A 22731-nucleotide genomic window follows, 5' to 3' on the forward strand; every position below is an offset into this window, starting at 1 on the left:
GTCAATCCCATGGGTCACTTGAGGTTCCTAATTCTGCCTTGATTCATGCAATAAAATGCCCTCTGCATCTCAGTTCTGGAGACTCCTGTATTTACTTAGCTTCTAAACACAGTCTGAAGTGGCTTTCTTCCAAGTAGTTTAAAAAATACACCCACAAAATCATTTCTTGAAAAATGAAACACCCTGGAAAGCAAGGTAATGAAAGAAGGGTACTTACTGCTTCCCGTTGCATTTGCCATTTGATTAACCAGTTCTATGCTAAGTCCTTTAGAAATTTTGTTATAAAACTCATTCTTTGGGCAGCCATCCTCCCTAGATCTCTCTCATTCCTCAAGGTGCTCCCTGCTAAGCATGGACTCCACTTGATATAGTGAGTTTGCACACATTTCCATCGGCGCCTGACGAGACCAGGAGTCTGCCCAGATTCCTGGTTAGCAGGGCAATGCTCCCTTTCCATCTCCACCCCTCACACACACAAGCATTCAAAATTAGTGGAACCAAAACAGAGAAACAGAAGGAGAACAAAACAATCTATAGGCACGGGAAGGTTGAACACCTCTTAAACATATGGGCAATGGGTCCTCGCAGAGTGACTCTCAGATAAAGGCACTGTGGGTACATTATCTCAAATGCAGGCTTGTTTTAGAGTAGAGAAGAGCTATTGAGGTCTGTTGCTTTACCCCCTAGAAAGGTGGAATGTAGATCAAAAAAGCATGTTCTCCAAACATTTCTAATCGTTTCCCATTCTCTTAAAGTTGTGTGTATTTCTCCTGTTTTATTCTTTTATTCTGCCTGTAGAAGACAAATTTCTAGACTACTAGGATTTTTAAGATAGAAATCCTTATTAATTCAGTGATCTGACTTTATTAAGAAACGCGGGCCCTTTGGATTAATTAGTAAATTAATTTATTCACTAAAAATCTTTTGGAGAGCATCGGTGACCTGACATGCCCCCTAGCTTCTGGAAATTGCTAGTAATTCTCTGCATTCCTTGGCTTAGAGATACATCACTCTAATCTCTGCTTCTGTCTTCACATTGTCTTTTTTCCCTGTGTGCCTACATACGGCCTTCCCTTCTCTGTCTCCTCTTCTGTCTGTGTCTTCTTTTTTTTTTTTTTTGCAGTACGCGGGCCTCTCACTGTTGTGGCCTCTCCCGTTGCGGAGCGCAGGCTCCGGACGCGCAGGCTCAGCGGCCATGGCCCACGGGCCCAGCCGCTCCGCGGCATGTGGGATCCTCCCGGACCGGGGCGCGAACCCGTGTCCCCTGCATCGGCAGGCGGACTCCCAACCACTGCGCCACCAGGGAAGCCCTGTGTCTTCTTTTTTTATAGAGACAATTTCTTGGGATTTTGGGCCCACCCCAATCTGGAATGATTTCATCTCAAGATCCATAATTACACTGGCAAAGATCCTTTTTCTAATAAGGCTGTATTCACCGGTTCTAGGTACACATATCTTTCCAAGGAAGTCAGGGGGAGGGGGATGTCACCATTTAACCTACTCCAGACCATGTCCTGAATTTACCCTTGTTACGCCTAGATTTCAACATCCATGCATTTGTCACTGTCCATTGGTAGGGCTACCTCACTGGGCACTGAGGAGTGATTCAAAGAAATGTCAATCACAGGAGTCCCCATCCTCCAGTATCTAAACTGTGGGAAAATTGGACGTAAAACTCTGTTGTAAAATTACAAATCTTCTCTTCCTGAGTTCCCTGTTTCTGCCAGTGGCTTAAAAATGTGGCACCCTCTCTGACTCTTTTCATTTCCTTTGCATACCTGATGGTTTCTGAAGAGAGAAGAGAAAAGTAAAAGGAGGATGGAGGGGAGAAAGCAAAATAGATGCTTTTCTTGCTGGAAACTTAGTCATTCAGATATCTATAACCAGATTTGAAAGCAGGTATAGTTCACACTGTAAGAGATTGACAGGGAAGGAGAGACCATTGCTCTTTCTCCCTTTGGTGGATTTTATCTCAGCTGAGGAGAGAATGTGGAATAAGGTTATAGGTAGAAGACAAATTGAGATGGGCGAATGTCAGGACATAACTCTACTAAGGCAAGTGCGTGGATAAAAATACTTCTCAGGCTTTTGCCACTTAGAGCTTCTGCTACCACAGCATATACAATATTACAGACTGGAAATCTGAAGGGAAAAATCTGACTTTTGTTAAGTAAAAACGAGTAACATTTCTAAGTAATCAGTAGGTTATTTAGTCAGAGTTAATAACATTTATATGTAACAAATAGTTTATCGTATATGTTTCCTTTTTGCATAATTTATCCTAGTTTAGTATGGAGTTTGTTTAACACAAAAATCACATATAATTGTAGTAATCAAGTAGCCTCTTCAGATATACTACTGGTTGAACATGAGGATGGCCTCTGCCCCAGCCTGTGCTTTCCAAGGCACCACAACCTTCTTAAAATAAAAAAAAAAAGGGATCTACAATCATGCCAAGAGGAAGTTAGCTTATGGGTTACAAACAATGATTCTGAAATCAGATAGCTTAGGTTCCAATAAAAGCACAACCATTTATTTGGACTGTGGCCTTTGGTAAGCTCCTTAACTTCTCAGTTTCCTCATCTGTAAAGTGGTTGTAATAAGACTACACCCTTACAGGATTCATGTGAAGATTAAAAGAGGTAAAATTATATAAAGCTTAAAACAGTGTCTGGAAAGTAAATAATACATTTTAGCTATTCTTTTATTAATGATAATCCTTATAAAAGCCAGGCAAAGTTGGTGTTTATGATACCAGTTTCACAAATAAGGAAGCAGGTTCAGAAAGACTAAATGACTTGGCCAAGGTTAAATTAAAAGATGAAATTCAGACCCTGTTTTTCTCGCCTCAAATCCCATAAAAGTCACTATACCACACTTGTTCTCATTACAACTGTTTCACACAAGGTAGCTAAAGGAATGAGACAACAACTAGCTTTTAATTGGGTGCATCATATGCTTGACAAGTAGAAGTTCAATCAATATGAGAGACTGACGGACTGATAGGCTGGTTGAATATAAACCTGTGATTCTCACCAGGGTGGTTCTCTTGCTGTCACCAGATTTATTCCCGACTGTGGTATTTGTTCATGCTGCCCTCCTCATCTGTATGGTCCTTCTTTCATCCCCTTGTCCTGCCTTCACTTGCTTATTCAAATTCTACACAACTATCAAGAGCCTCTGCAAGATGCTACCTCAATACTTCCCACAACTTAATGAGTGTTGCCAGATATGCGTACCATCTGCACTATTATTTAGTACTTTCTTTCAATTGATGCACTTTTTATTCTTAAATTTGTTTGAAAAGTAAACCATCATAAATGAAAAACCAGTTTGACTTGGCATAAACAGAAGCTAGAAAGTCACTATGATGTAAGCAAAATAAAACAAAATTCTAGTTAGATTTTGTTGCTTGCCAAAGGCTCTGAGTTTGAGGCTTGCTTGTCCTTGTTTAAGAAAATAAATCAAATCCTTACCTGGAAGGGGAGATACCAGGATCATGAAGGTGGTTTTCCCCCGTCAAGGCTTATCCATAGCACTCTGGATGTGCTGTGCTGACCCCTGTGATTTTTCCAAATGTGGAAAACTCCACTGAATAATTTGTGATTGTTGGGGACTGCATTCTTCCCGCTGTGGGGTGAAAAAAAAATGATATAAGTACATGCTACATATTAATGACATATTTGCATCAAATTGAAATTTTGAAACTTCGTCATTGAAACAAACAAAAAAGCTGAAAAGAAAATAACTTTCTCATTTAGTGTTTCAATCTTATTTAATGTCACTTTCCAGTACTGCCTCATAGAATCTCTCTTACAATGCTATGCATCTCATGCTTTGGAAAACACTAATTTATCTGATCACCTATCCTCATTAGTTCTCTTGTGAATGTCACCATTTATCTATGACATTTATTTGGGAACTTAATTACAATGTTTCTTACATGATATTTAATAAGTTTGTATCATTTCATGTGGGCTGATAAAGGAGGAATACTCAGGATAACAAGGTCTTAGTCACAAGTCACAGATTAGCCAAACCAGAACTCATCTCATGTACAGTGGCTCAGTCAATACTTTGTTTGGAAGGGCGGCGTGGAAATAAGAAGGAAAATCTGAATTGGTCCTAGTAAATTATTTTTAAGCAAATCAGAAAAGAATTATGTATGGGAATGGCTGTATATATTTTTTCTCCTGGGCCTGTTAATGATAAATCATGTTCTGTGTGTAATTATATACAGCTATATATAGCTGTAAATATAATGGCCTTCATAAGATAAGAATATTTAGCAAAGTTACTTGTTGTAGTATTGCTTATTATTTCTGTTTTAAAAGCTGATAGTTTAAGCAAAGTTTAGCTTTGGATTAAATTGTGGATTAAAGTTTAGCATTTCAACGTTCATTTGCATTTCATAAGACTTCAGTTTCATATTAGAGACAAACTCAACCAAGAAATTTTAAGTTGCCAGCCACCCTGATTAAGGATTTGGTTTTTACTAAACATCTAAGTTTGAGACTAGGTTACACACTTATTTGCTATTTGACTTCACCTACTTCCTTTTCTTAAAAACACATTTGCATTATGAAATTTATAAATAAAAAAAAAACAAGAATAATACTTTAGCCATATTCCTCTCTATTAAGATTTTATATCCACAGAACTGAATCCAAATTTGAAAATAGTATGCCATATGAAAACACTTTATTATCTTCAGAATAATACATCCTTTATTTTAGGATAAAAAGCTATATATATTCCAGTATTGATTAAATATTTAAGATTTACAGAATTTTGTCCTCCGAATAATAACATATTCATTCATATATAAAATTCTGGACCTATTAAGATTCAGTAAAAGGATTTTGAATTTTTTTTAAATAAATTTATTTATTTTCTCTTTGGCCGCGTTTGGGTCTTTGTTGCTGCGTGCGGGCTTTTCTCTGTTTGCAGCGAGCAGGGTCTACTCTTCGTTGCTGGGAGTGGGCTTCTCTTGTTGCGGAGCACCGGCTCTAGGTGTGTGGGCTTCAGTAGTTGTGGCACACAGGCTCCGTAGTTGTGGCTCGCAGGCTCTAGAGAGCAGGCTCAGTGGTGCACCGGCTTAGTTACTCTGCAGCATGTGGGATCTTCCTGGACCAGGGTTTGAACCCATGTCCCCTGCATTGGCAGGCGGATTCTTAACCACTGCACCACCAGGGAAGCCCAGATTTTGAATTGTTATATGTTATTTTTTTAATATTCAGCTACATCTTTAAGGCATAGTTATTTTTCTTTTGTGTAATATGTCCCTCTAAAATCATTATGCATTTTTTAAAACATCTTTATTGGAGTATAATTGCTTTACAATGGCGAGTTAGTTTCTGCTGTATAACAAAGTGAATCAGCTATACGTATACATATATCCCCATATCCCCTCCCTCTTGCGTCTCCCTCCCAGCCTCCCTATCCCACCCCTCTAGGTGGTCACAAAGCACTGAACTGATCTCCCTGTGCTATGCAGCTGCTTCCCATTAGCTATCTATTTTACAACCAGTACTGTATATATGTCCATGCCACTCTCTCACTTGGTCCCAGCTTACCATTCCCCCTCCCTGTGTCCCCAAGTCCATTCTCTCATTATGCATTTTTGAAGGATGAAAAAAATGCAAAAAAGGATAGTCAGAAGGTTTTGTCTGATATGAGTTTAAAAATTTTTCATTCTCTGTAAAGTCTATCAGCAAGAAGGTTATGACCTGATATTAAAAGCAGGAGGAACAAAAGGTTTGGATTTCATTTGTATTCTAATCCTCTGGCAGCTGATAAATATTTTAACTGCAACTTTCAAGTACAACATTATGCCATGTTCAAAAGTATTTTAACTAGTTATCAAAAGTAGGAATTAATTACATAAGCTTTCCACTCAGAACAGTTTAGTGGAAGGAAAAGCTGTCTCTTTGAGTAAAAGAGAATGGACCTTAGAGCCAACAGACCTGAATTATAATCACGGTCCTCCCTTTGAGAAAGCAGTTTCACTGCTTTCAACAATATTTGCAGATCTGCAAAATGGAAATAATAACGTCTTTCTTGTAGACATCAGAAATTAATATATGGAACTGATCATAAGAGTTGCTTGAAAAATAGTAGCTATAATTATCCAAGCAGGAATATTAAGTAAGGCATTCATTTTCTCTTAAAAATTGAATTCAAAGAGGTAGAACTAGGTTTATTATTATTACTTTCTACTGTTATTCGTTCATTCCTTATATTTTTACCAGAGACCTGGTAGTAGGCTCTGCAATTACGGCTCTGAGTAAAACAAGAAATCTTTTTCCTCCTGGAGTTACATTCTAACTAACAACAAGCATATTTTTAAAGAATCAATGTCCCTGGAGTGATAAAAGTACTGTTGAGCAGATGAGGCAGAGTGGTGGACTAGAGTGGAGGGAAATGAGGCTTGTGCCCCTGGGAGACAATTGTACCATGCTTTGATCTAAGATGGTGAGGGCGGAGGTGGGTTTGAGGATGCTAGTCAAGAGTTATGAATGCATAAAGAAGATGTGGTATATAGATACGATGGAATATTACTCAGCCATAAAAAAGAATGAAATAATGCCATTTGCAGCAACATGGATGGACCTAGAGATTATCATGCTAAGTGAAGTAAGTGAGACAGGGAAAGTCTAATATTATACTATTGCTTATATGTGGAATCTAAAACAAAAAGATACAGATGAACTTATTTACAGGAATAGACCCACAGACGTAGAGAACAAACTTATGGCTACCAAAGGGGAAGTGAGGGAGATAAATTAGGAGTTTGGGATTAACATATACATATTACTGTATGTAAAATAGACAACCAACAGGGACTTACTATATAGCACAGGGAATTATACTCAATATTTTGTAATAACATATAAGGGGAAAAAATCTGAAAAAGAATAAAAAGAATATATATATATATAAAAAATATATATATATATAAACTGAATTACTATCACTGTGCTGTACATCTGATATTAACACAACATTATAAATCAACTATACTTCAGTAAAAAAGAGTTCTGTTTCAGGCATGTTAAATTTGAGATGATGATGAGACAGTCAAGTGAAAATACAAAGGAAGCAAGTGAATATTTTTAAACTATCATTATTGGGCTTCTATTTGTTTCAATTTTTTTCTATATTTTTTCATTTGGCAAATCTTGGTTCATGGTGCAAACACTCCAAGTTGTTGAAGTGATCTTTGATTATAATTCTCAGGTGATTTTATTTGTAGAAGCTCTTCTGAGCTATATTTACTTTAGAGGAATTCCCTAAGTTTCAGAGGAATCTGTCTGAACCATTCTGAATCTTCCTCAGGTCAGGAGATGCACAATAGCTTAGTAGGAATACGACACATGGCAGTGCCACTCATGAAGTACCTACCAAAGTTTTGTAGTTGTCTGGGTTATCTAGGCATATTCAAGATGTGGGGTTGTACTAGGTGCTCCAAAAGAGGATTCAGCAAAATACAGCTCACAGGCCAATCCAGACCCACACCTGTTTTTGTAAATAAGGTTTAATGGGAATACAGCCATACATATTCTTTAGGTATTATGTATAGCTGCATTCACACTACAATGGCAAAGCTGAATAGTCACTAGAGACTTATGACCCACAAAGCTTAAAATACTATTTGGCCCTTTAAGAAAAAGTTGGCTGACCCCTGCTCTGAAGTTTCTTCTAATCAGGAAGCCTCTTGATTTTATGATTTGATGAAAGTAAATCGGAAATGAGCTAAGATCTATATCTATTTACCACCTGAAATAATTGTGAGAGTACATTTGATATTCAACATTTAATTTTAGCAATTTTCTTTTCTTTCCTCTAAAGCTGAGATTCAGAGTTCAATCAAAGCCACAGAAACAACAGGTAAGTTAATTTTCTTTCTCTGAAAATATTCCCGGGTAAAATCCCAAGAAAGAGACAAAGTAGATCAATCAGTCTGAGGACAGAGTGAAATAGCACAAAGGAAAACATTACATGGCAACTAAAATATTTAGGAAATCTTGTGTTAAAAAAATGCAGTCCCGGAGAATATACAATGATGTGCCTCAGTGCTCTGGGGCTGGGATGAGTGGAACCAGTTCTGGTAAATGCATAAAGCCTGTGGAATTTTCCTCTGCTCAGAACCTACTGTTCCTGGTCTGTTTCTGTGGTCAGCTTGCCCTCTCTCAGAAGTATAGAGTGTGTGTTTGCTGTCTTCTCTACTTTCTAACAAAGCCTGGTCCTGGCATCCGAAGAGATGATGTTATAAACCACAGTTAACAGCCTAAAATGTTATCACTTAAAGAAGTGCTCATGCTTTGCCATCCTTAGTTTTAAACTGAATAAATTCTGGATGATGGAGCAACAGAAATTGAAAAAGATTATTGGGCAGAGGAAAATGATGATGTTGAATCTTCCTATTGTTTTGAAATTATAATTTTTTGGGGGATTTTTACCTTCCTACATCCTACCTGGTACTTATATACATGACAAATCTCTTAGGTTCTCAATAATAACCACCTTTGGTATATATAAAATGAGAAATACATGAAGTAAACTTGTAAGATCATGTAACTTTTTAAAAAATTGGAAAAATAAAGGCTTGAAAATTATGAGCGACTCTGATAACATTTTCACAGCAAATGTCCTAAATAATCATCATAGTTTACCTTCAAAGAATTAGAAATGAAAATTATTATGCTTTTAACTTTTCATCATTTATCTTCTACATAATACATCAAATGAATAAAGAAGTTATTTTTATATTGTTAACTCTATTTCACCTTATCGCCATATTTATTTATTCTTATTTCCATCTACATAGTCTAGAAATGCAACAGAAAAAACATTGGGAAAAGCAAAGCAAAACAAAGCATAAATATAGTACATCCAGGCAAAGAGGGTAGCTTTACATCGGCTGATGCTTTGCACTGTTCTGGAGAAGTCCTGTCCGCCCGCTTCATGGATTGGTTATCAAGGAGAAGTTACAGATGAAAGACAATTGGGAAGCTGACAAAGTGTCAGCTCGTTTTAAGGGGAGACTGAAGCATCTTTTATTTTGTTTAAAATAATGGTATCAACACAATGCCAACTTTAGCTATAATTGATTTTTAAATGTAATAAAAAGCCCATTTAGACTTTAATTTTGAATTATAGAAACTAATGCTCCTAAAACAATTAATAGACAAACCACTGATTTGAATAGCAGACTAGAAGGAAATGAGGCTGATTCTATCAGCTGTAGAAAAGTCAGTCTGAAACTTCAGATGTATGTTTGGGCTGAAGACTAAATCCAGATACACTCAAAAAATTCACAAATATTCACCCAAATGATCAAGGAGAGGCATCCTCCTTAAAATAATTAGCATTTCTCTTTTAGGTAAAGTTGAGGTAGACTTCTTGACCACAGAATTATTAGTACTGCTTCCTTCCATAAATATGAGTTAAATATACATTTAATGTTTGACTAGAACATACTGAGTTCTCATGTTTGATATTTTCTTTCAGATTATGCATCTGACTTTAATTTTCTTGAAAAATTATGTTTTTACCACTCTCTTCAAAAACTATTTTTAAGGATCTAGAAATTGTTGATTGTTTTATGTAGGATCTTTTTTTGGAATTCAGGATAAGTAAGGCAACTATATATAAAATGTGAATTATAAGCAACTATACATAGATATGACATTCAATTTTATGTAATAAAGATTAAAGAAAGATAGTCATAGTTAGATGGAAATGATCAGTCAAAGTCAGAAGACATGTCCATTCATTCCACTCAACAGAGCAAAGGTAGTATGAATGGACAACTGAGTTTAACAATGCTAAGCATGAGGAATTCATGCCCAATATCTAAAGCATGTGGGAAAGTCAAACTTCACCTGACCACTGAAACATACCTGGAGAGACTCCAAATTTTGTATAATCCCCTGTCAAATATACAGAATGGTATATTCAACCAATCACCACTAACTGAGGCATTCAATAAATATTTGTTCTGTTCCATCACACATAGCACTAGCTAAGAGTTTGAGTGTTACATGGAGCCTGCCATTAAGGGTTACTAAAGACTAGTCAATATTATAAATAACTATAATCACTCCAGCAGTCATGTAGGTATAAAGTGATGTGTCATAGATGAGCCTCAGATAACCTTATGCTAAGATCAGAGAAGGAAGAGAGTTTTTTCCCTTTAGCTGTTGTTGTGGTATACATTGGGTGGGAAAAAGCAGTCTAAGAAAGATGAGGAAGGGGTTCATGAAAAAAGCGACCTTCTAGCTGCCAGATTTTTCTACCTACTCATTTTTTTAGCTCTGAATTCAGAGCTAATGAGGAGATAGAAAGACCCACTAAAAAGTGATGAAAAACTGTTTATTCCCCAGAGAAAGATGCAGCCATCATGTGGCCATTACAACAATTTAAAGCAATGATAGAATTCACTTTTCTTTAGCCTTATCATTTTCTCACAGACAGGCAGAGCTAATAATTTGTCCTTGAAAATGAACCTCTTGATTTCTTTGATAAGAGACCTCAGCTCCAGAGAAAAATGGAACAATATGCCTCAGAGTATTGGGAAAGGAATAAACCATCTGCCCTTAACTTTCTGAAAATATAACTATATTTGTCAGGGTTTTCCAGAGAAACAGAACAAAAAGAATATATATATATATATATATATATATATATATGTATGTATTTGTATATATGCATGGAAATCTCTAAAGAGGTTGATTATGAAGAATTGGCTCATGCATTACAGAGTCTGAGAAGTCCTAAGATCTCAGTTGGCAAACTAGAGGCCTGGAAAGGTAGGAGAATGGATGGTATAGTTCTAGTCCGTCCAAAGGGCTGAGGGCCAGGAGAGCAAATGGTGTAAGTTCCAGTCTGAAAGCTGGCAAGCTCAAGACCCAAGAAGAGTCGATATCTCAGTTCAAAGGCAAAGGAAACACTGATATCCCAGCTCAAGGCAATCCGGCAGAAAGAGTTCTTCTTACTCCATGGAGCCTTTCTGTTCTATACAGACCTTCAACTGATTGGATCAGAGCCACCCTAATGGAGGGTAATCTATTTCACTCAGTCTACTGATCTGAATGTTAATCTCATCCAAAAACACATTCACAGGCACACCCAGAATAATGCTTGACCAAATATCTGAGAACCCCATGGCCAAGTCTAGTTGACACATAAAACTACTCACCACAACAACATTCTCATAGTCACCAGCACAGCTTGTGAAAGTTCTCATTGTACCCATCTTCTTGACTTTCTCAACTGTGTTTCAGGACCTCAATTGTATTGTAGACATTAATTTTGATGGAAAATCAGAAGCCAGTACAGGCAAAAGTCCCATCAAAACTGACTACTGGCCTTTGGAAAGGAGGATGCTCTGTCTTGGTTCATTCATTATGCTTGACATCTTATGTAATGCCTGGGATTGGTTACTCATCTCTCAGAATTCATATAATGTGAAGCATGAATTATTTTTATACAGAGGATTACTTACCTGAATGTTTGAACTTTGAATGACAGAATCTTTGTTCAGGTAGAACTTTGTTCGGGTAGAACTATTGACAGATACTATTGTTCAGGTAGAACGCACTCAAACTAGAAATATACCCATAGCGAAGTGATATCCAGAGTTGTTTTTGTTAACTTGGAAATTTTATGCTGTTTGAAAATTAGTTGAGAATAAAATAACTCGGTTATGGAATGAAAAATATACCAATATTTATGTGATAGGGTCTGGCATAAACTTCCACTTAGGAAATTGTATGAATCTATAAATCTAGGTATGGCTATGTGGGTTCTTCTCTAGTTCAGGGATCTGATAACGCTCTAAGAAGTGCTCGGCCCTGTTCTTGTGGCTCTCTAGTCTACACTGAAAGGTCATAAAAACTCACAGTCTCAACTGATTAGCTAGCCAACACTCACTTTAAGAACCAACACATTTCAATGATATTGCTAAGGGTGTGAGCTCTTCCAATGAGCTCTACAATGTGTTTTATTTAATACACTAGGAATAATTCTGTCTGCTTGTATGTATATGCAGAGTCTGGTTTGGCCTATTGAAGGAAGGAGGTGTTTAGTTTACCTTGGTAGGAAGAATACCTTCTCAATTGGAGCCGAAATTGAAATAGATAACATTTCATGTAACAAAAATAAGAGGCATGCACTTATAACTCATTCCGACTGAGGAGCAGAAGCTTAGGCAGCACAGAATTGTGGTTGACAGAACAGAGTCTAGAGTTTGCATTCAAACCCCAGCTCTGTGTGACTTTGAGCAAATTATTTACACTCTCTGGGCTTCAGTTTCCACTTTATGAAATGAAAATATTATGAATACAATAGTGAGTGTAAAACTCTTAGAACAATGCCTGGCATGCAGTGTCCCATAACTTGAAAATAAAGTCCTTTTTAACATCTTCATGTCCGTGTTTTGGATTGCTTACGCTCACATTCTCAGAAAGCATATGGCACAGGAAGAGTTACACGTTGAAAAGCTTCTCAGTGTTTTCAGGTCGTACTATCCAAATTGTGAATTTCAGGTAAGATGATGTATATATTTTGGGAGAGAGATGAGAACATTCTAAAACTTTCAGAATGCTGAGAAAAAAATTTCACTGGTCTCATTGATAATGATACCATTAACAAGTAAGATGAACTCAACTCACTTGAAACCTGTTGGTTGCACGGCATAATGGAAAGGAAACAGATAGGGTTTTGAGTCATACTTGGCTTATGTCTTAGCCCTTCTGCTTATTGCAAGACATGTTACCTTATCTCTCTGAGCCACAGTATCTCTCATCTTTAAAGCACATAATAAAAATGTTTAAGAATAAGGTGAGTTAGCACATATGGAAGTAATTAGCAGTGCCCCATTCATTCTTTCTGCATTGTATATAATTTTCTGGAAATTAATAACTATTTATATTAAGTCACAAAAGAAAAATATGCCCCCCTTCTTCAACGTATATTTCTACAGAGTTACCTAAAGTAAACAAATCTCTAGTCACAGTTATTACTGGGTTAGAGGATGCTATTACTTCTGGTTAGTTATGCTGATGGCCCAAAGCAAAGTGAAAGCACTTTGAGATAAAAATTGTTTTTGCAGAGCTTGAAGTGTACAACTAGGTCAGAAAGTTCAGGTCTGATGAGAGCAGAAATTAATTTTTCTCATGTGAAGGCAGAAAAGTTTCCTTTTGTCATTTTGCTCATTAAGTAGATGAGGGGATCCCGTTAAAAGTGAAAATGCAGACTAGCTATGACAAAATCTGAATTGAAAGGAACCCTGACAAGAATCTAAATCTTAAAGCTAGAAGAGACCTCAGGGATCATACCAGCATATTCCCCTCCCAAAACAGAGAATGGGACCAACCATACTCATAGCATTTACTGACTGGGCCGCTGATGTGCCACTTACGTATATAATAGACCATTTTCCACTCTGATAATGAAAGCCTAGAGTAAACCATGCTCCCTTTCCCTGAGTGTCAGGATGCTCAGAACCAATTCTTATGGCCAACGCCAGCAACCGTATTGATGCTTGGTATTAACTCTTAGAAGGAGCTTATTTGTTTCTTCCAGTTTCCTTTGTTCTGATTTCTCATTTTTATTTTATTCATCTTATGGCCTATATCATTGCTTAAGCACCTCTAATTCTTTCTGTTGAGAATTAATTTATAAGTAAAATTCAATTAACAATAACATGGTATCTCTTATTTTAATCCTTGACGTACTGTTTGTTTTTTTCACATCAATCAACTTTGTGCTGTTCACCTTCCCTGTGGGAGCTCCTTAAATGAAATAACTCTCTCATGTACTCTGTTGTATTTCCTTCAGCATCTACTGTTGGACCCAGAGTAGGTGTCTATTTTTTTCTATTACTTCAGAATGAATGAAAAAAATTAATGAGAATGATTTTAAATAAGTACCCATCCTAATATTAAGGCAAAAAAGGAAAACACATGAATTCACTTCCTCCTCAACAATAGTTGCGTCTGCTGCCAAAAAATTTGTTTGTCCATTCAGCAAAACTTATGGTCGCTACTTGTACACACTGCTCTAGCGCTTGGGAAATATCAGTAAGCAAAATAAAGATTCTTGCCCTCGAGGATCTTATATTCTAGTATAAGTATAGACAAACTATAATCAATACACGTATTAATTAACCAAATTATAAAGCAAGGTGGGAGGTGGTAAGTGCTATGAGAAAGAGAAGATGTAGAACAGTGTAGAAGGGAGGGATTATGGGTGCCAGAGAGGTGGGGACCATTTTCAGTATTGAAAAAGTGGTCAAGATAAGTCATAAAAAAGGTTTGAGAAAATACAAGAAGGAAGTGAGCCACCTAATACGTGGGGGAAGAGCATCTAAACAGAGCTACAACTTGAGGAGAGGACTGGTGTGTTAAATAAACAGGGCAGGGAGAAAGGCAGGGGATATACCAGGCAGATTACCTAAGATTTGGTGGGTTATTTCAAGGACTGTGATTTTTTTCTGTAAGTGGAATGGAAAAACACTGAGGATTTTAAACAGAGGGGTGACATGATCTGACTCATGTTTTATAAGTATAACTCTGATTGCTGAGGAGAGACTGTCAAATGAAGCAAGATTATCTTTTGCAAATTTTCGAGGCGAGAAATGATGGTAGCTTGGACCAGTGTGGTCACAGGATCATAGGGTGGCATGCAATCTCCAAATTCCAAATATATTTTGGAGGTGGAGCCTATAGACATTCTTGACGATTGCATTTGGAATAGTATAGAAAGAGATGAATCAAAAATAACTCTGAGGCTTTTGGCCTGAGCAACTGGAAGGAATATCTGCCATCAGCTAAGATAGAAAGGCTGCAGATAGAGCAGAAATTCAAGTTTGGACATGTTGAGTTTCAGATTTTTATTATTTGCCATGATTATGAATCTGAAATTTAGGAAAGAGGTCTAGGCTGGAAGCATAAATTAGGAGATCATTTGCACTGATATTCTATTTAAACCTTGAAATTGACTGAAATCACCAATGAAACTAGTGTAGTTAGACGTGAGGACAAAGGACTGCATTCTGGGGCCCTCCAAGACTGAGTCAGAAAGAAGAGACAAAACCAGCCAAGGAGACTGAGAAGAATAAGACATAAGGTAGGAGAAAACCCAGCAGTGTGTGCTCTGCTGGAGCCACATGGAGAAAAGGTGTTAAGGAGGAGGGAATGAGTTATTGTGACAAGTGCTGGAAAGTTCTTTTTAAAAGTGAGACATGAATCCATCAAATTGCAGTTAGAGACCAGTTCCAATTATTTATAAATAATGAGAAAAATGAATAAGCATTCCGTTCAATTGAATTTAGTCCCTCAAACACATATCAAATGCGTACATATCAAAAAGAAGAATAGGAAACATGGTGAAATGAAAACAGAACACACAGTTTTATTTTCTTTCTCACACTAGAATATTTTATCCTCTACTGCCTCTCACACTTTTTCTCCTGTTAATATCTGTGTATGGTATGCCTTAAGGAAGGTTTGAGAAGGCCATCAGGGACTCCTCCAGCTCAAGTCCCTCCTCAGGGAAACCCATGGTTCCCAGGAGCAGACCTGCTTTCATATACTTGCCAGGCTCAATCACTGGCTGGGAGCAGCCCGCAGGAGGTATGGCATCAGCACAAACACAGTGATGGAATTCAGAGAGCAGATGGGGAACCTCGGTCAATTACACTGTAGTTCGCCTTCCATGAGGTGCATTCTCATAACCACCAGAGGTACCCTGGGACATCAATAAGGTCTTCTGTCTTTAAAACTTCCAATGATTTACCTAGTAATTGGTTTACAGCAAGAGCCAAATGTGTTCCACTGTCAGATGGCAATAGGGTAAATTTGGTTTTTTTTTTAACATTTTACTTTATATTGGAGTATAGCCAATTAACAATGTTGTGATAGTTTCAGGTGCACAGCAAAGGGACTCAGCCATACATATACATGTATCCATTCTCTCCCAAACTCCCCTCCCATCCAGGCTGCCACATAACATTGAGCAGAGTTCCCTGTGCCATACAGTAGGCCCTTGCTGGTTATCCATCTTAAATATAGCGGTGTGTACATGTCAATCCCAAACTCACTGACTATCCCTTTCCCCCATTTTCCCCCCGGTAACCATAAGTTCGTTCTCTAAGTCTGTGAATCTGTTTCTGTTTTGTAAATAAGTTCATTTGTATCATTTCTTTTTAGATTCCGCATATAAGGGATATCACAATATTTCTCTTTCTCTGTCTGACTTACCTCACTCAGTATGAGAATCTCTAGGTCCCTCCATGTTGCTGTGAATGGCGTTGTTTTCATTCTTTTTAATGGCTGAGTAATATTCTTTTGTGTGTGTGTGTGTGTGTGTGTGTGTGTGTGTGTGTGTGTGTGTATATATATATATATATATATATATATACACCCCACATCTTCTTTATGTATTCCTCTATCGAGGGGGATTTAGGTTTCTTCCATGTCTTGGCTATTGTAAACAGTGCTGCAATGAACACTGGGGTGCATGTATCCTTTTGGACCATGTTTTTCTCCAGATATATGCCCAAGAGTGGGATTGCATGGTCACATAGTAGCTCTATTTTTAGTTTTTTAAGAAACCTCCATACTGTTCTCCATAGTGGCTGCACCAATTTACACTCCCACCATCAGTGTAGGAGGGTTCCCTTCTCTCCACACCCTCTCCAGCATTTATTGTTTGTGGATTTTTTGATGATAGTCATTCTAACTGGTGTGAAGTGATACTTCATTGTAGTTTTGATTTGCATTTCTCTAATAATTAGTGGTGTTGACCATCTTTTCATGTGCCTTTTGGCCATCTGTATGTCTTCTTTGGAGAACTGTCTGTTTAGGTCTGCCCACTTTTTGATTGGGTTGTTTGTTTTGAGGATATTAAGCCTCATGAGCTGTTTGTAAATTTTGGAGACTAATCCATCGGGTAAATTTGGGTACACATTATTACAATAGACTTGGTTCTTCAAGTCTCTTTATTACAACAGACTTTATTCTGAGGTCTCTGCCTCAAACAGCCTGCTCCAATTTCTGGCCTGAAGTTTGCAAACTAAATTTAAGTCATAACATACCATATTTGCAATTCAATAATCATTACAATCACCAAAAGTCAAGGTCTAAGAGCAAACTGATGTCATCTAAGAACACCATATACTCCAGTTTCTCCAGTTCCTGACTAGAGCAAGGAAGCTTCTGAAAACATGTAAGTGTCTGAAGAGTCATATAGCTTTACACTTAGAATACCTGAGAAAATTAGATAAATTGACTTTGGTGAAAGACACAACTCTGTAGGTGCCTATCACAATATAACAATAGGATATTATTATAAAATAATATATTAATATAATATAAATTAACATAATTTTATAGTAATTATATATATTATAAACATATCAGTATCAACACTTCTAAGCAATTTAAATTTATTTTTACTCATTTAATTTTCACAACACTATGATGTAGAAAAATTATAATCACCATTTGTAGATGTGGAAACTCAGACACAAAGAGTTTAAGTGCCTTGCCTAAGATTCCACAGCAAATAAGTGCTAGAGTCAGATTTGAGCCCGCGTACTCAGCCTTCAGAATCATGCTCTCAACCATCCACTGTACCTCTCCTGTACCTCCTCTGCGGATGCCGCTTTAGTAGAACGTGGCATAATACAGTCTCAGTGAAATCCACAGAAATCATAAGCTCTGAACGTACCATGGCTCCATCTTAATTGCAGGAAGAATTACATTAAACTCACAATTTATGAATTCAGCCAAGACCTGTAATTTCATCAATATGATCATGCTAATGGACAGGGTTTCTCAAACTGTAAGTTAATTCCCATTAGCGGGTCATGACTACTATTTTTTAAAATGAAGTAAAACACCAGAAATCATTCAATGTAATAGAGGTGAAGTGTGTGTATGTGTGTGCATGTGTGTGTGTGTGTGTGTGCTGGTTTCAGAAATGATTTATTAACTAAAGTTTGTGGTTAAAAGAAAAAAAAATAAGTCTTTGTTCAAGGAGCCAACAAATCCTCTTTTAAGAAGGGTTAATTCTATTGCCTCCCTGTGGATCACTAGCAATAATGGCACTGGACAGTCAACACGTTTTAACCTTTTAAGGAGGAAAGCTTGGAGTTTCATCTGAACCAGATAGATTATACTCAGAACTGTAGCCGCCACTTAGCCTGTCTATGAGAAGGTAATAAGGTAGAACGTGGAGTCTTGAAAATTAACCCTTGGGAAATCCCAGGGGAATTAATGCCATTGGTTATTTAATCAGCCATCTCATTCTCTACCAACACAACCAAAAGACCATTCATCCTCACTAGAACACTTGACACTGGAAAAAGCAACTAAGTACCGAGGTTTGAGCTAGTTCCCACTCTTGTATTTAAGATTCCTTTTTCTGCCTGCTCAGTGCACGAGCCTGACATTTTTCTTTGTTCTTACGGGCATATATCTAGCTTCCTCCCACAGATCTCTTGCCTGGCAAGAACAGAGTCTTAACATTATTCTCCCCCCACAAATGTCAAAAATGCATAAGCATGCAGCGCGTGCTGGGCTGTGGGTGACAAAGAGAGAAAGATACAAGGCAGTCATAGGCAATATCAATTTCTTTCATGCAATTATGCATGGGCTTCACACTCCTAAGGGGGCCATAATTGTAAGAGGTGCCTCTTAGTTTATCCAAGCAGTCAGCTACATCTTACTGCATACCCACTGTGGTGAGAGCTTCGTGTGGTGGATGGTGGGAATTACAGCCCTCACACTCCAGGAGCTTGCAATTCAGTGTAGAGACAAGGCAAACAGGTGTGATTAAAAGATATTACTTCATATTTCAAGAAAAAGAGAATTATTTTTCAAAAAATGTTCAAAATACAAATTACATTTTATTACAGATTCACAAGAATAAACGTTGTACACTTATAAAACATATAATTATCTATGTTTCCTTGAAATTTATTGAGATTTATGAGTTTTGAATAATAAATTTTTATTTATTATTTTTTTGTTTTAGTCCTTCTGACTAAAGATGGCAAATGTTGACTTATGCAAACAAATAATAATAATCAATTTAAAATTAACATTTGCCGTGGTAAAAAGAGCATGGACAGTGGTCGAAATGCATCCAAGCAGCAGTTACTCTAGAAAAGGCCTACAACTGTAAACCACTGCTGAGATAAAAATGAAGGGATCTTCTATTATTTTTTTCCCCAGTTCTTCCAACCAAAGTCTCAACTGCAATCTTTCCCTTTGACCACTAAGAAACATTATAAAATCTGAAGTCCTGTGTATTTATGTCCATTTTAAGTATTTATAGTGAAAAGAATCACTATCACTCAAAGTTGTAATATCTAGACTGTGATTAATGCTTCTGCATTGATTTGCATTCTTATGGGATGCAGAACTTCATGCAGTAGGTGATACAGTCTGTAGCCTAAGATGAGAAACTTGCTCACGTTTTTTTGGCCAGTTCTTGAAGGTATACTACTAACACCCAAGTTTTCTCATTCCAAATTTAATCATCTCTACAGGAGGAGATAGAATGAACTCATGATTTAATGTATAACTGTATGCATCCCATTATTCAACAATAAGCAGTTTTTTACAGATCATCAGAAATGCAAATTGTTTGAATCTGCAAAGAAATCCAGTAAGAAGAGCAAATACTATCATCTGACGCTACATTTATCATTTTCCTACAGTTAACACTCTACAACCAGATGCGTCACCTACCAGAATCCCTACATTATCCTCAATATCAGTAACAATTCTGGAAAACATCTCCCAGTCTCAAGGTATGACTTGTGTGTGTATGAGTGGAAGCTTGCTTCGCCTGACCCCTCCTCACCAAGAAAACCTCACCCATTTAAAAAACAGCTTATTGAGGTATAAGTTATACACAACAAAACTACACATCCTCAAACAAGGGAGGGGACACGAGGAAACTTTTGGAGGTGATGACTCTGTCTAGTACCTTGATTGTGGGGATGGTTTCATGGGTATATGCATGTGTCCAAACTCATCAGATTATATACATTAACTCCCTACCAATCTTGAGTCATGAAACAGAACTCTTTCAGAATGAGATAAAATGTTTTCACTCCAAGACTCATACCTATAAATCACAGAGGCTTACCTAAACGGGGAGTGGGGGAGGTGGGGGGAGGATTGTGAGAATTGGCACACATTAACCAAAGGTGACCTTTTTTCTTTCTTAAAATAATAGGCACTGAGAACGCAAAAAATGCAAGCTCTTCTTCAACCAGCCCCTCTTATTCCAGTGAGTAATACGTGCATCTTCATTCAAGGCAGTAGAACTGCAGAAAGTTTGAATGTTACCCATAAGGGAAGGGATTCAACTATAGACAGCCTTTTCTCAACTTTACTGAACCTGCAATCCCATTATAATCCTATATAATTGCTACCTGCTTTGAAAGTTTCCTCCCATTGAGTCTGGTTTTAATAAATACACTTTGGGGATTTTTTTTTTTTCTTACCTTAGTGCTAAGCAGCTACCACCAGGGGTCAAGGTGAATTGATGGGACTAATCTCTGATAAGCCAAAGTGCATGGGCAGAGATTCCATAAAAGTGAATTTTCACCTTTACAAAACTTTATCTTAATGTTAAAAATGGCCTTTTCAGAAAAGTTCCATTTTAGCAAAAACATATATATGTCAGCCACTGTTTATGCTAGGACTGAATAGAGAATATTCATTAATTTCCCTGAAAATTAAGAATAAGATGAATATATATGAAGCTGTAATAATAAAAGATTATCTTAGGTTTAGGTAAAGTCATTCCATTCAATAAGTCAGTATTGCATTTATTGAGCTGCTGATTCATGCCATCTTCATTTTGGGAGGCACTAATGATCTCATGTAAGGTCTAATATGAACCCAGCAGAACTTACTTAAAACAAATATTTAACCATAACAGTGAAGTGTAACCCACCCTACAAATGAATCTCCTAGCTATTCTCAATCCCCCGGTAAATATAAGGAGTACATATGCCAGCAGATGAGAACACCTAACTAAATAGTAACTATAACATCTATATCTCTACTTATATCCCTATGACAGCTTTTTCCTTTCTTCACTCTTGTTTTAACCTGGGAAATGACTGTCAGAAAAGAAGGCAGATGCTAAAACAAACAAACAAACAGCAAAGACCTTCTTTTAATGAGAACAGCAAAAACTCACCCTAGTTTACTGTAGCAACACCACTCCCCCAAGCAGACATTCACAAATACACACATGCTTATCTTTCTTGGACCATATTGTTCCACCATGATATCCATCTATATCCACTTATGTTATTGTATGCCTTTTTAGTCCTAAGGTATTTTTACAGAAAGATATTAGTGATTTTTTTTTTAAGAAGCCAGCTTTATGACTAGAGCATTTCCACTAGAACCAGTAGAGGATATATATTTCTTTTTCTTCCAGTTTTATTGAGATATAATTGACATACAGCACTGCATAAGTTTTAGGTGTACAGCATAATGATTTGACTTACATACATCATGAAACTTATCACAATAAGTTAGTGAACATCCATCACCTCATATGGATACAAAATTAAAGAAATAGAAAAATGTTTTTTCTTGTGATGAGAACTCTGGGGACTTGCTCTCTTAACAACTTTCATATGTAACATACAACAGAGTTAATTCTATTTATCATGTTATACATTAAAACCCTAGTGCTTATTTATCTTATAATTGTAAGTTTGTGCCTTCTGAATGCCTTCATCCAAGCTATGTATTAGTAACTTCACTATAAACTAGTAAAGAATATAAAGTGTGAATATGGTTCTGACCATAGGGGACAGCTTCTTCCTGGCCAGTCTCCCACCTCCTCATTCCTTCAGTCACCAGGAAAGTGGGAACTGTCTTCCTTAGGTTTGGAGTTTTATTTCAGAAAGGCTACAAGACTGACATCAAGTGGATACATCAGAAATGACAACTAGGGCAAAACCCAGGAATCAGATAATTATCTTCTTTGCTTAAAAAAAAAATCTTCTTTTAAATAAAATGATGTTTAAAGAAGAAAGGAAGCATACATGCTTTTCCTCAGTTCATGAATGATTTGTTGTGAAATTCAATAGCCACTCTAACTGACAATGTCTCCAATACTTTTTAGGTATCATTTTGCCTGTGGTTATTGCTTTGATTGCAATAACACTTTCAGTCTTTGCTTTGGTGGGTTTGTATCGAATGTGCTGGAAGACAGACCCAGGTAGGTAACAGTGTTTTGTTTCATTTTGTTTTCCTAAAAGGAGAATAAACATGCTTAGTCTAAACTTGAACTTAAACTCTTAAGAGGAGAGAGGCATTATACACAGAAACGAACTGCTGTATTGCTTGATCACAGAGGTAGAGGGAAAGGGGCAGAGAAATCCACTGAATGCCGGTGAAGGTAAGGAGTAGAAATTAGCTACTGATGGCAGATAATATCGAATATGGACACATTTTTTTTAAATGAAAAAGCCCTGGTTTTGTGGGTGGTCAGGGGAATACGGTAGTAAAGAAGGCATAAAGTGACATGCGTTAACTATAGCGAAGATTTGTTCCATTTCCGTATAACAGAGAATAAAGGGAAGTATCGCTAAGAATTTCACTTTGGGACCCATAATTTCAAGAAGAGTGTCTTGTGACTTACTTCCCTCCTGGGAGGCACAGCTGCCTTCCTATGAAG

At 37.1% G+C, this 22731-nt stretch overlaps 1 protein-coding gene, 1 long non-coding RNA gene and 1 other non-coding gene across 7 annotated transcripts in view; 2 read left to right on the forward strand and 1 right to left on the reverse strand.

Moving 5' to 3' along the window:
- Positions 1–22731, forward strand: part of EMCN (endomucin) — a 92467-nt gene that overhangs the window by 54018 nt on the left and 15718 nt on the right. For all 3 annotated transcript variants that reach the window (XR_010943174.1, XM_067736870.1, XM_067736869.1), the window contains exons 5-8: positions 7852–7890; positions 19736–19828; positions 20260–20313; positions 22177–22272. Coding sequence is in view for 2 of the 3 variants with exons in the window: in XM_067736870.1 (XP_067592971.1) it covers positions 7852–7890; positions 19736–19828; positions 20260–20313; positions 22177–22272 (282 nt within the window). In the remaining variant the exon portion in view is untranslated. The remainder of the gene's footprint in view (positions 1–7851; positions 7891–19735; positions 19829–20259; positions 20314–22176; positions 22273–22731) is intronic.
- The window catches only part of LOC137224002 (uncharacterized), a 117043-nt gene continuing 97683 nt past the window's right edge, over positions 3372–22731 (reverse strand). For all 3 annotated transcript variants that reach the window (XR_010943177.1, XR_010943175.1, XR_010943176.1), the window contains one exon: positions 3372–3630. This is a non-coding gene — a long non-coding RNA (uncharacterized lncRNA). The remainder of the gene's footprint in view (positions 3631–22731) is intronic.
- On the forward strand, positions 3469–3631 carry LOC137224200 (U1 spliceosomal RNA). The gene has a single exon (XR_010943294.1). It is a non-coding gene; the product is annotated as a U1 spliceosomal RNA (small nuclear RNA).

The sequence above is a fragment of the Pseudorca crassidens genome, chromosome 4, assembly GCF_039906515.1.
Source record: "Pseudorca crassidens isolate mPseCra1 chromosome 4, mPseCra1.hap1, whole genome shotgun sequence".
Classification (NCBI taxonomy): Eukaryota; Metazoa; Chordata; class Mammalia; order Artiodactyla; family Delphinidae; genus Pseudorca; species Pseudorca crassidens.